At 37.2% G+C, this 14341-nt stretch overlaps 1 protein-coding gene across 1 annotated transcript in view; it reads left to right on the top strand.

Annotated features, from left to right (window-relative positions):
• Window positions 1-13495, top strand: part of Znf804a (zinc finger protein 804A) — a 265802-nt gene extending 252307 nt beyond the window's left edge. The window contains exons 3-4 of the mRNA XM_005373340.1: window positions 7467-7597; window positions 9830-13495. Coding sequence (XP_005373397.1) covers window positions 7467-7597; window positions 9830-13061 — 3363 coding nt within the window. The 3' untranslated portion in view covers window positions 13062-13495. The remainder of the gene's footprint in view (window positions 1-7466; window positions 7598-9829) is intronic.
• Window positions 13496-14341: the final 846 nt, after the last annotated feature.

Genomic DNA, 14341 nt, shown 5'->3' with positions numbered 1-14341 from the left:
AATTATAGACAGAGGAGCAACAGCCAATTACAAACACAACAGGGATTTTTTTCTCATGAGAATTTCTCTCTGTGTCTCTGTCTGTCTCTGTCTGTGTCGCTTTCTCATCTCCACTGCAGAGATATTTGCTTACAATTCAATTGTGCAGTAAGAATGGTATTGAACTAACCACTTTAAGGGACAATCAGCACTTTTATTATTTTAGTTCAGAATGTTTTCTTCTTCCATGGAATTCTATTAATAAAGTGGAAAGATGTAATTTATAATGAGAAATCAAATTGTAATATGCAACCTCAGACATCACAACTGAGTGTTCATCTTCAGGAGAAAGTCTTTATTAGCCAAGAGCTGTCTAGAGAAATAAAACCAGTAATGTGTTTGTATGCATGTGTGTGTGTGTGTGTGTGTGTGTGTGTGTGTGTGTATGTGTGAGGGAGAGATGATGTATGAAGAACTTGGTACAAAATGTTGGTAATTGGAAGGGCTGACAAGTTTAGAATCTGTAGATCAGGTCACCAGACTGGAAACTCAGAGAAGAGAGGAACTGTATCTCCTGCCTGAAGGTGTAATTCTTTACTTCTTCGGGAAATCTCAGTCTATTTTCTGACGTCCTTCAGTTGATTGAACAAAGTACACATGTATTCTGGAAGGTAATCTACTGATTTAAATGTTAATGTCATTAGAAATACTTCCATAGCAAAATCCACACTGCTGTTTGACTTACTATCTGCATACTTTGGCAAAGTTCACACATATTGAAGGATCAACCAAGATCATCGAAAGTCAATCTCTTGGCAACTTGGCACCAAAACACATATCCTGAAACAATACTTAATCCACAAATAAGCCCCAAACAACATAACATTCTAGCTAACATGAGGTTAACATGCTGCACATATCTGAAAACACACTAACCCTTTTCCCAAAATGGACAGCAAAGTCATACGGTGACATTCTTCTTCTTCATACCTTGTAACTTACACAGAATCATGTAAAACTAGAAACAATAAAATACCATTTCATAATTTGATTCAAAATATACAACAGAAGGAGAAAAGAGTAAAGAGAACATGAATATTTATAAATGCATCTCTATCTACATGTAGATATCTATATCTATGGAGTTGGCCCTCTGTACCTGTGGGTTCCACATCCCAGATAAAACATAACCTAGGTCTGAAGTACTTGATCAGTTTGTAACAGTTCTTTTCCCACTGGGGTCACCCAAACCTTCATTCCTAAATATTGGTCCTGACTGAATAGATTCCTAGTTTTGGAACTAAGACTTCTAGGCCTGTGAAACACAAGTATGTGGGAGAGAAAGCAAAAAGTCTGTAGAAGCAGATCATGAGAGGTAATAGAGGCTGGTGCCACTGTCAAGCTCACTCACTCGGTGATCCCCAGAACCAAGCTGGGTCTTGGCTATTGGCGTCATAGCACCATATACTGATTCAGAGAACATGAAGCCTTTTAGAGTACCTTTCCTCAGCCCTGAATGGAGTCACCACTGATCGGGGGCTATAACTTGGCTTCCAAGAGACTCTTTTGGTGCTTAACAAACCACCTCCTTCAGCCTGAGGGGAAACAGAACAAGATGGGTGAATTTGATGCTCACGGTGCATTGCTGAACTCTAGTTGCTGTGAACTATGCTCTTTGGAGCAATGCTAAGGAGGATACCATAACTGTGCGTAAAGCGTTCTGTGAGGGAAATAGACTGTAGGTTTGGGTCAGTGTGCTGTTGGTCTCTGCCGCTGGGAGGCTGTGAACTTGCAGAGGCTGCAGCTGTGTCCATCGGGAAGAATGGAAGTGCATGTCACTGAGTCCATGCATAATCTCCACCCCTGCTACCTTGGCCACTTAGCCATAAGCCCATGGGGTGCTGACAGCTGTGGCTGGGAATAGACTCTGACTGCTCTCCAGAGAAGAGGTCACTTTATCTTATTTATGATTAAAATCTTATCCTGCTGAGGTAACACTTGAATCGGCACTCACAGGGAGCACACACATCTCCAGGTGTCTTGCCCTGAGAAGTCTACACACACACCCAGCCCTCTCCGTCACTCCCTCGTCCTGCCATGTCCCTAACCAACCACTCAACCCACTTGCCTCAGCTCACGAATGGATACCTAATTTCCCATCTGGCTATTTATTCTTCTGAGGAAAATGAACAGGCAGATTTAATGCTTGAAAACACTGCCTTTTGAAAGGATTTCCCTTCATCGCTGTCCTTCAAGGATGTCCCAGTAAAGAATTTAAAGCTGCAGCTGTCAACTTTCAGATGGTGACATGCCCAGATCTTCATTCTCGGTGAGCTGTCAGCCGCCCAGTGTTGTGGTTTAGATAACTCTTTCCCCATCTTTCATATACTAGCAGCACAAGCATATCAGCTTAATCAACTAGGCATTGTGCAGCTTGGACCAGTGATCAAAACCAATCTGCCCCTCACGTCACTATTACTTTCACGTGGGCTATTCTCTCTGCCTGGAGGTTTTGTTGTTGTTGTTTTTTCCTGAGATATTCTTATTTTTTTTTTCTTTTTCTTTCTCTGTACCTCCTGCAATCTTTGCTCAATGTCTTGAACTCAATGTGACTTCCATGGTCAAAACAAACTAAGTGCATTCCCAAAGAATTATGCCTCGACATAATTCACTGTCATTGGAACCTGTGACTTGTCTCTAAATCATAAAATATGAAACAGTGGTGGATGCCTCTCTGTTGACTCGGTAGCTTTGTATGCATTATGTTACACAGGATTTCATACGAGCAGCCTGGAGAAAGGAACTCTTGCTGACACTGAGGAGGCAGTCATGTTTTAAGAAAGCTCGTGAGAGGTCCACAGGGCAAGAACCTTCTGGCAGCCTCTAGACGTTGAGTGGCTCTGGCTGAAAGCCAGAAGAAAGCACACAGACGCAGTCCTACGACTACAAGGTCATGAATTCTGCCAACAATTTTAGGGAGCATGAAAAATGATACTTTTAGTTCCTAGAGAAGCTTCTAGATGAAAAAACCCCCAGAAAATACCTTTACTGAACAAAGGACACACTGACATACTGACCCATAGAAACAAATTCTTGATAAATGTGTGCTATTTTAAGAAAATGAATTTGGAATTATTTATCACAAAAACTTTGAAAATCAGTAAGTTTTCTCTAACTACTGTATTTAAAATAGTTGTCTTTTTTTTAGCCACATGCCCGGCAGCCCAATCTGTTTAATCTACATGGATTTTCACTATTATGTCATGTAACTAACACATTTATGGGTTCTTAAGTCTGTCTCTCTCAATTATGATGAAAATATCAAAAGAAAAGTACCTTTTTTTCTTCTTTAATACAATTATATCAATGGTGATTGGAATAGCATCTAACAAAAATTGAACACTCAGTTAAAGATAAGTGAGTGTATGTATCACAGCCACGTCAGCCAGCCCTGAAGAGTTAGACAACTTGACTGACATGGAACAGAATAAATACAGGACATAAATCACAGGGCATGTTCCAGGAAATCATGATTCTATTGATTGTTTTACCACTTGCAGCAATGATGGAAAAGTCTAAAAGTGGCTTAGCTTCAGTTTTATCATTTCCAAATATGAATAATAATGCAGGCCTTGTATCCTATGCTATTTTTAAACTCAAGGTAGTATATAGAATATACTTAAAACATTTTAAGGAGCAGTGTCAATTCTAAATAAAGAAATGAAGAGGGTACATATGTATGTATGGAAGACTTGTAGTTACTATCAAGTTAAAAATTAAGAATGACACTATCAAGCACATGGTGTGGTACATACACTTATACACATTGAAAGGAGCATAAAAATAATGTAAATTTCTGGAGTGCTGTTTGTGAAACAATAAAGCTTCAAAAAGATCATATAGAAGTATTTTATTGCAGGATTTCAACTTGTGGGAACCAGTGGTGTGATTGCACAGTTACATGGAAATAAAGATGATTATAAAAATTTGATATTAAATAGTAAAGCAGTGTAGCTGACCTACAAGGTTAAGGACAAACTGATAAATAGTCTGACATAAAGTAATAGAGTTTCTTTTGTTGTTCAGAATGTATTCTTTTTCTCCTTCCCTGTTATATATATTATATATATAACTGTTATATATAATATATTATATATATTATTTACATTATATATAACTGTTATATATATTATAACAGTTACATATTTATAATCAGTTGATTACTGATTAGTCAGTCTCTCAGCTTCATCTGCTAATCTGTGACTGGGTTCATCTGACCCTTCCAACTTCATGGGTTTCCTGAGAATGTGTCCGAAAATTAACCTTGATTTGTCCTGTCTTGCTCTGACCTTTATAGAGTAAGTCAGTGAGGAAATGGAATAGGGCTTCTATGAGGCTGTCACTCCAAGGAGTGCTGGCTCTCTTCACCTTGTTATTTGCTAATTGCATATTCCACTGTCCAATCCTTGCTGACTAACATTTCTGTCGTGACATTTTCCACTAAGATTTTTTCTTGGAGTAATCCTCAATAAATTTTTGAGGAAACCTTATCCCTGATATTTCCAAAAACTCATAGGTATTACCTTATGTATTTATTTGTGTGGAAATTAAGTTACATTATATTATCTGAAGCTCTCAAACAAATGCACTTGACTTTTGTTAGTTTATTCTCTCTACTCCCTAGAGACAATATTGAATTTATGCTACAGAAAATTACAGGAAGTGATATTAAAAATTGTGAATTCTAGGCTTAACACTCTCCAAAGTTCCTTCAGATCAATGTGCTCTGCAGCTGATCACTAAAACATTAGGTGAACTGGTCAACCTTGATATCAAGAAGTCCAAGCCTAAGAAAAGTATATGCCCTTTTATGACTGAGAGTTGTAAGAATGCTGAGATGTAGCTTACTGTTTCATCTGGACACTCAAAACAAGACTGAGATTATGTGCTTTAGACAAACACAGTTATCTTTGTCAGCCATGGGCAACAGGCAGTTATATTGCAGAGAGTACAACAGGCATATGGTAACTAATTGACTCCTTGACATTCAGCTACTCCATCAATGGAAACAGAATAATTCAATCATAATGTCTAATTTGAAAGAAGAATTAGTAAAAGTCCTGGCACTTTATATAACTGCTTCAAAAATGAAGACTTTGCTTTTCACTTAAAGCATTGCACTTTGATCTTTTTAATAAAATTTAAGCCCATTTTTTCACTTTATGTTACTATATGTAACTTATTTATTATATCTGTATATATAAGTTAACTTTTATGCTAAGTATTTTTTTTAAATAGTAAAGCTTATCTTTCTTGTTTGTTGCTTCCCATATACCAAAGTTATCATTATCAAGTAATATCTATGCCTGTTAAAATAAAGCTATGTAGACATAAATATACAGTAATGAAGTCTTCTTTCATTGATCAGCTCTTTCATTGATATTGCAGCTTATGTTTTTCCTTATTTCCCTTGGTGCCTTAATTCTGTGAAATATTTATTTTAGGACACTTTACCTCTATTTCCTTTCACATTTTCCTTTAGCGACCTTCTTCTAGCACCCAAACTATTTGCCTCTCTGGATTGGTTATCTTGTTCTTGTAAAGGCAGGCAGCAGTTCTCAGTATGGGAAATATAGGAGACAGATTTGATAGATAGGAGGAGACTTGTGGTCCGGCTAGATCATATCACTCATTATTCTCATCAATTCTGCATGTGCACTACACTGCTCATATTTTGTACATGAAGTTTGTTTGAATACGTGGGTTCCTATTTCTATTTGTGCAGAATGGTTTGTGTTCTGAAATCCTCTCCTTCACCCAATATCTAAGCTTTCTTCTTTGGGCTAATTCGATGCATTGTTGAAGACTCAACTCAGCTCTCACTTCCCAGTCTTCCTTGGTATTTGTTGAACATCCCTGCCTGTCCTTCTGTGGACCTGTAAGAATAACCCAATTCATGACATATTTTGCTAGATGTGTTCACTCCCTGTTTGTGTAAAATGCACATACACATACAAATTCATACACACACGTTTGTCCACAAGCATCTTCACAGACAAAATCACTGACAATGAAACTAATTTTTAAAACTCCCAACCTTTTAATGGAGTGATTATTGCTAGCATCCATAATTGCCTTTTGAATGAAAATACAATTGAACAAGACTCTTCATTACTAAAATTGAGATGTTAAAAATTTCTTGATCTATTATACTTTAATTCTGGATCTGCTTTTAAGATCAAACAATATAATTCATATCTTAAAATTGTGGCTACTTTGAAAGCTCATAGCAATGTAATAATATCAAAGTTTATGTGACATGTGTCAAGTTTAGATATTTATGAAATGGTCTATCTTTCATCTAAATTCTGTGCTGGAAAAATTCCTATGAAAGTATGTCAGTCCAAAAGAGCATTCTTAAAATATCTTTGTATAATTAGAATTATTCTAGATGTAATCACTACATACAGATAAATAACAGAAATATGTAACTATATGCACATATCTTCTCATTAATGATAAAACTCATTAATTAAACTGTTAGATATCACTTGAATCTGATGCTATGTATATATTATATAGCTTAAGATATATGATGCTATATAAATGAAATTAAAGACACAATTCAGTAGAGAATGCTACTTTGTATTTCTTATATATCACAATTACCTAACTATATAAACTACTGAGAAAAAAATACTACTTTAATAATTCTTACTATCTTTATATTGTTTCCATGACAGACCACAGTGAAAAATTTGTGGTATGGGACAAGTTTGATGTCCTTTAAATGATAACACACTTGATTGCTTGTTAATTCCACTTAAGTCTGTATGCTTTATTTCTGGCCTTCAACCCCAAAAATAAGATCCTCTGATACATTGGAAAAATAATATCCATAATAACAATAATTTCACAAAAAATAATACAAATTTTCTCCCACAGTCATAAATTATTTGGGGAATGTGCCTGACATTTGAGAGAATGGATTATTTTAAATCATTCCCATACAGAACATTTGCATAATGGAGTAATATAAGACGATTTCTCTTACAATAATGTGAAAATGGGCAGAGAACTTCCTTGTATAGAATATAGCAAAGTATGAGAGATTTTATCAAATATAACTGGAATACACAGGTCACCTGAACTAGTTTGAAACTTAGTGGTTTATAAGACTTTAAGGCATTATCTGAATTAGGCAGAGAAACCTAGCAGACAACAATCAATAAAAAGAGATAAATTTTTCAATATCAATTTACCTCAGGCCTAGATATATCTTTCACTATTTTGTAAGAATGTGCTTTGGCATTTTCACAAGACAAAGTGGAAGAAACTACTTCTGTTAGCAGAGAGTTTTCATGCATGCTTTGTTTTTCCTGGATGAGGACAAAGACTGTGTGTTTGAAAATTCCAGCAACAACAATGGAACTTTAAAAGTGCCAAAGACTCAAAAACTACTCATCATTTTCATATCTTTTTAATAGAGGCTCAAAGAACTGAAACAAAGGGAATTTGCTCGAAACGTAGCATCTAAGTCCAGGAAGGATGAAAGAAAGCAGGAAAAGGCCCTCCAACGCCTGCACAAGCTGGCCGAGCTGAGGAAGGAAACTGTGTGGTGAGTGAGCGATGAAATGTTAACTTTTCCTAGAATATGACGAAAAAGGGCCGGGGGAGTTGGAAATAAAGGGCACCAATCTATTTATTTCTGTACCCAGAGTAAAACACACATGTTTTCATGGCCTTCTGTAGGCTGTAAATAGTAATTCGAATTTAAATTTTATGCAAACACCTGTTTAATGCACATTTCAGTAAAAAGCTAAAATTACTATAATTTTAGTTTGCAAAAACTAAATTTCTCACTATGCTGCCCCTAAGCTATCTTCACTGAAAGGTATCCCCTGTCTTAGTGAAATTCAAAATTGAAGAAGAGAGCAAGGCAATGTCTTATCTTAGAACCTTTATTGCCTTAGAACTTTTGTTGCAGAAGAAGTTTTAAGAGGAATTTATTTTAAATGAAAATTTTATTTAAAAATACCTTTCAAAATTAAAACAAAGAGCAGGAGGATGTTGTGTACATCTGAAGCAATTCAAAATTAGCTCAATGATGAATGAAAGTAGACCGTTAGAATTTCACAGCTGTGTGTGTGTATGTGTGTGTGAGAGAGAGAGGGAGAGAGAGAGAGAGTCTAGACTGCCCTTGAATTTTTATTGTACTCCTATTGCCTCAGGCTCCAAGGGCTGGGATAGTGGCATGCACCACTATGTCTCTGCAGAGGTTCATAACTCTCAAAAGTTGACCTGTTTCTCACAAGCATGGCAATTATATTGAAATAAAACCACTTTTTAAAGTGTACTTTTTCCTCTCTAAGTAAAACCTCTCATTCTTATCTGTATCAAAATTATTTTATATCAAATCTATTTTATACTGAAAAGTGTTATGGGATACATTGACCTATCAAAACATATCAAAAAATGTTATGGGATGTACTGACATCTTTTTAGGGATGCCAAAAGTTGACAATATCAAAGTGAAATTTAAATGAATTTGGAGTGCTATTTGGAACTGTTATACAAATTAATATAACTGCTATTTAATTATACTAACCAGATACACTAACCCTATGGAAACAAATAGAAAATTGTCCAAGTACAGGTTAATGCTATAGAGAATCCTAGGACCTATGGACCTTAATGTTCTAGAAGTAGCATTTGAAGATATATTAAGAGAGATAGAGCTAACAATGTATGTACAAAAAAGAATATGTACTTCTTACCTAAATCACTATTCTTAGTACAGAGTACCTATTTCACTTAACACACACACACACACACACACACACACACACACACAATTTCCCATCAATTCTCTGCCTCTAAAAATGTGCAGACAGAAAATGGTGCTGTTACTTAGTAGCAGATAAGGCAAGGGATCAGCACATTGTATTTGTAATTACATAAAGAAAATATTCAAAGAAAAATGCTTGGGCATTTATAACTTATACAGTACTGAATTTTAAGATAGAATGGAAAATTCTGTACAAGATAATTCTATTGTGGTACAGAGACGATTTAGGGATTTTCTACATTTATGTACTGAATGGTGTAGTTTTTTAATTCAGAAATTTTATAGTATACTGTAATGCAACATAATTATAATTGAGATCTGAAAGTACTTTTATCCTGAGTTACTGTATTTTATGATATAATTTACACATTCAGTATAACATTAAATATTGAGCCTAGCATTTCTAAAAGACAGGACCTTCTCACCCAGCTAATCCCAACTCTTAGACATCGTTTTATGACAGCAAAACACTTAGACCGAGTAAGGTAGACTCTCGGGGAATGTTGGTTGCGTGAATATTGGGTGAACTGAAAGGTTGAACTAAATTGCCAGCCTTTGTAAGGTCATGATGGAATTTCAATTTTCAATTTCATTCATATTTTTCACATGTCATCAACGATACCAACTATTTATGTTAAAAGTGGCTTTGCCTTAGAGAATTTTAAAACACTCCAAACTGTCACTGAAGATGGCTGGAGATTAAAAAGCAAAACAAAATAAAACAAAAGTAGCCAAGAAGCACAGGTTTGAGAGCACAGGTAGGTCCTATGCATGTTTACAAATGTTGAGGCAATTATCTTTAAATTAGCTCAAAAAATAACCAAGAGCAAAATGATACAGTGCCATTATACAAACCATTTGCACCACAGTAAAATAAATTTTCTTGCAAAGATGAAAACTTAAAAAAATCCCAAAAACTTAGTGGCATTTTTAGCTATAAGTGCGTGATTATTTTTCCTCCGGAGTGTTGAATTTAACATCCACTTGGGTTTCTTTTCGTAGCGCTCCTGGAAGTGGCCCCATGTTCAAGTCAACAACTGTTACTGTGAGAGAAAATGGTAATGAAATTTCCCAAAGTGTTGTGGATTCAGTTAATAACCAGCAAGATTCTAAATGTACTCTGATTCATAGCGAAGAGCATACTAAAGATGTCACCAGAGTTGTTGCAGATTCTGAAAACACAAAGTGGACATCAAAAAGCAACCCACTTGGGGACCAAGCCCAGGGAATTCACAGACACAAGATTGGCTTTTCTTTTGCATTTCCAAAGAAAGCATTGGTAAAGCTGGAGTCCTCCGCATCGGCCTTCTCAGAAAGCAGTGATGATGCCTCAGTGGGAAAAGAATTTAGCAGAAAAAGCAGGTTTGTTCCCAGTGCCTGTCATCTACAGCAGTCTTCACCAACAGATGCTCTCTTGAGTTCTGAGGAGAAAGCTAACTCACCTCACCCAGCAGAGGCAACGAGCACTGCCAAAGAAACTGCTCAAACTCAAGAGATGAAAGACGTCTCTGGTGAAAAGGATGTGCTTTTATTACCTTCATTTTGCCAGGTACAACTCCCTTTATGTTCGGATGTAGACAACTGCAAAACTTCACTCCCATTAGCAGATCAAATCTCACTGGAAGATATTATTGTCGGTGAAGCGGTACCTATAAGCGGTAATAGTTCTGAGTTGTTAGAGAATAGATCTACAATTGCTGATATGTCTAATGATTGTGTATCTGTGCAGACTCCTGCAGAAGAAAATGTTAAGAATAATGATGCATCCACCATTGAAACTGAAAATAAAAATGGTATGGAGATGCTGGCCCCTACAAATACTGAAGTGGATAACATAACCTTACCTAAAAAAATGGATCTATATAAAAGACAGTCTGAGCCATTCGTCCCTGTGCTTAATAAACATGGATCCACAGTTCTGCCATGGCCAGCAGAAATGCTGGTTTACACAAGGACAGAACCATCCATTTCCTATAGCTGTAATCCTCTCTGTTTTGACTTCAAGTCCACTACATTAAAAAATAATCCTGATAAAAATAAGCTGTCTATAAACAGTCCTTGTTCTCAGCAGAAGGAAGAGGACGTTTGCAAGCAACCAGCTTCAGACTGCAAGGACCTGTCTGTGGCAGGATTCACAGACTGTGACGCTGGTGGCACAGAAAATGAATTCAGCCAGATTGCTCCTGTTTTGCCCATCAATACTCTCTCCAATATATGTGACTCTGGAAAAAGTGACAGTATGGGTCAGAGCCCTAGAAATATTTCCTGTAGAATGAGGAAAACAGAAAAATACAACTTCACTAAGAATCACATAAAGCAAGACTGTGTAGATGAGAAATACAGCAAAATAAGGTTGAAGGAGACTCATGAACGTTGGTTCCATAAAAGTAGAAGAAAGAAAAAAAAGAAGTTCTGTCAGCATCATCACCACGGGGAGAAAACCAAAGAAGAAACTCACTGCAAAATGGAAATGGAAGATAGTGCCACTGATACAACTAGGAAAAATGTATTGGAAACAATTTCAGAAAAACAGTGTTCAGCTGCAGAGAAATTATTAGACTCACATCATTTACCTGATAAAAGGCCTAAGTCAGCATCTGAATACTTAGGTGAAAATGAAGAAATGTGTAACATCTGGAAGACTGACTACAGTACTAGCAATACCATCAGTTCTAAAAACTACTGCAAAAAGAACACAATGCTTTTCAATGGACAATCAAATCCAACAATGATACCTTCTGGGAAGCAGAACTTAACATATTCCAGAGCTTACTGTTGTTGGAAAGCCAGACTGTCAAGCTATAGTCAGGACGGAAGATTCTTACTTCCTCAAAACGACACAAAATGCGTGAGTCGGAATCAGCCTGTTAAAAGAGGTTACAATTCTCTCATGAATGAATCAGAACGATTCCACAGAAAACGCAGACAACATTCGCATTCTTACTCTTCCGATGAAAGTTTAAATAGACAGCATTATTTACCGGAAGAATTCTTGAGGTCAGCAAGTGCTTCCTTTGCTCCCTGTAAGCCTAAAAAGAAACGAAGAAGGAAAAGAAGCAGATTTCACATGGGAGGTGAAACTTTGGATGTTAATGAAAGTGCAGATTATTCCATGGAAAGGAGTCCTTCTTTAAATCACCTGGGCGGGTCCATAAGTGAAAACAAAAAGGAAGGAATAAAACCACAAGAAGTTGCAAAGGCTGAGAGGAACTCGGAACAAACAGTCCAAGAAGACAAATTGGCTTTAGAGCCTAGCAACGTCCTTCCGTCTGAAAGCAGTGGTGCAGCTGAGCATTTAGTGATGGAGACCAATTCTGAAGAATGGTCAGAGGTTTCCAGCGATCCTGCCACATCTGTGCATGTAGTTCATCCCCCAACAAAAGAAACAAACGACACCGCCCCTCTTGAACACCAAGAAAGAAGTGAGACTACAAATATTAATGAAAAGCCAATTCCTTTCAAGGTGACTCATATTGAAAGGAACTATAGGCAGTCTCAGCCTAAATCCTACCTTTGCCACTACGAACTGTCCGAGACCCTTCCCCAAGGTAAGATGAACGAGGCCCCCAGAGAGTGGCTGTGTTACAATTCAGGACTCCTTAACACACAACCACCGTTACCATTCAAGGAAGCACATGTCAGCGGTCATACATTCATTACAACCGAGCAAATTCTGGCTCCGTTAGCATTACCAGAGCAAGCATTATTGATTCCACTGGAAAACCACGAAAAATTCAAAAACCTACCTTGTGAGGTCTACCAGCACATTATACAGCCCAACGTGCTGGCCAACAAGGTCAAACTCAGCTTTTCCCCAGCTCCCCTCCCAACCCCAGCCACACCTCTGCCGCCTCTGCCTCTGCAGCCGCCTTTGTGTTCTACCTCTGTAACCACCATCCACCACACTGTTTTGCAGCAGCATGCAGCGGCTGCTGCAGCTGCCGCCGCAGCGGCCGCTACAGGAACCTTTAAAGTGCTTCAGCCACACCAACAGTTTCTCTCCCAAGTCCCAGCTCTCTCCAGAACATCTATACCTCAGATCTCAGTGGGACCAGTCGGACCCAGGCTTTGCCCTGGGAGCCAGCCCACCTTTGTAGCTCCTCCTCAGATGCCGATCCTTCCGGCCTCAGTTCTCCATCCTGGTCACCTGACTTTTCCACCCCTACCCCATGCACTCTTTCCTTCTCTGCTTTCTCCACATCCGACTGTCATCCCTCTGCAGCCGCTCTTCTAGTCTTCACCATCACGCTGAAAGCAAATGCTCGTGTGGAAACTCTAGCTCTCTGAGTAGGTGTTCCGCCAACCAATACCTGGCCATTCAGTCGATGGAAATAAACTGGCCTAAGTATGGCCTCAGTGATTTCAAATCACTCGCTGTAAGTTTAACGATGCAAATAAATTCTTATGTTACGGATATATAATATTGTTAAAGCACTAAATAGTTTGAAAATCAACACAATATATGCTGTATATTAAAATGATGTCTTAAGAGTATGTATAATGTACATAAACTATATTTATAGTAATGTAATTTATGTTGTAAAGTATGCTCCTTGGTTCTTTTCTAATCTTTGTGTATTTGCATCTATTTAATGTTTAGACAAAGCTGAGGGCACTATGTTTTGTACCATGTTCCTGGAAACTGTAAATTCTGTGAAAAAATACCTTGCAATAAATTTTTGTTAACTATTTAAGTAAAGTAAACTTTTGCTTTCAGGTGGTGTTCACTGTCTTTAGGAGTGTGAGTCACTGTTCATGTTGTGTCTGTGATGTTTCTTTTACTCATTGAAATTTCTGACTCGCCAAGGCCCTGATCCGTCAGCACTTAGATGCCATTATCTATCAGAATAAGTATAACAGAGGGCATATTTGTTCCTTCATTCATTCAGCTATTGCTTATATGAAGAATTTATTGTATTTTATGCCCTCTAATTATACAATAAGCCATGGAAATGTGGGTCACAATAATGATAGTGTTGGAAGGGATAATAACTCATACATATGCAAAATCTATAGCATTCCCCCAGCCAGTTCTAAGTGAAATATGACAAATAACCAATGTTAGTGTACCTATTACATTTTGAATATTAAAACTTTCAAATTTGTTTTGTTCACTTTCAAGTGCTATGGAATATATACATACATGTGTTATTGGCATAAATTAAGAAATAGGTTTAATTTTTAGTCACTATTCAATAAAATGTTGGCAAATATGTTATGTAATTATAGTCTTAACTGAGCATCTAGAAGTGGGATGGAGAGTTTACAGCCCGTCCTTCTGATAAATTTTCTAACACTCAAGATGCATCATATTTTTCATTCTGCCCAGAGCACTTAGCATGGCCCTTTATCAAGCTTTCAGATCCTGCTGTAATTTTAATAATCTCTGTATTATTGTTTATTCAAAGGCTTCTGCATGTAACAAAGCAGTGACATGAGCAGCTATTCAATAGAAAGCTTGAGAATAGCACACTTTTCCAAGGCAGTTTGAAATAATCACCTGCTCCTGTCCAT

The sequence above is a fragment of the Chinchilla lanigera genome, unplaced genomic scaffold (assembly GCF_000276665.1).
Source record: "Chinchilla lanigera isolate Chin_1 unplaced genomic scaffold, ChiLan1.0 scaffold00002, whole genome shotgun sequence".
NCBI classification, from domain to species: Eukaryota; Metazoa; Chordata; class Mammalia; order Rodentia; family Chinchillidae; genus Chinchilla; species Chinchilla lanigera.
Note: the sequence above shows the minus strand (reverse complement) of the source record. Positions and strands in the feature narration are given on the sequence as shown.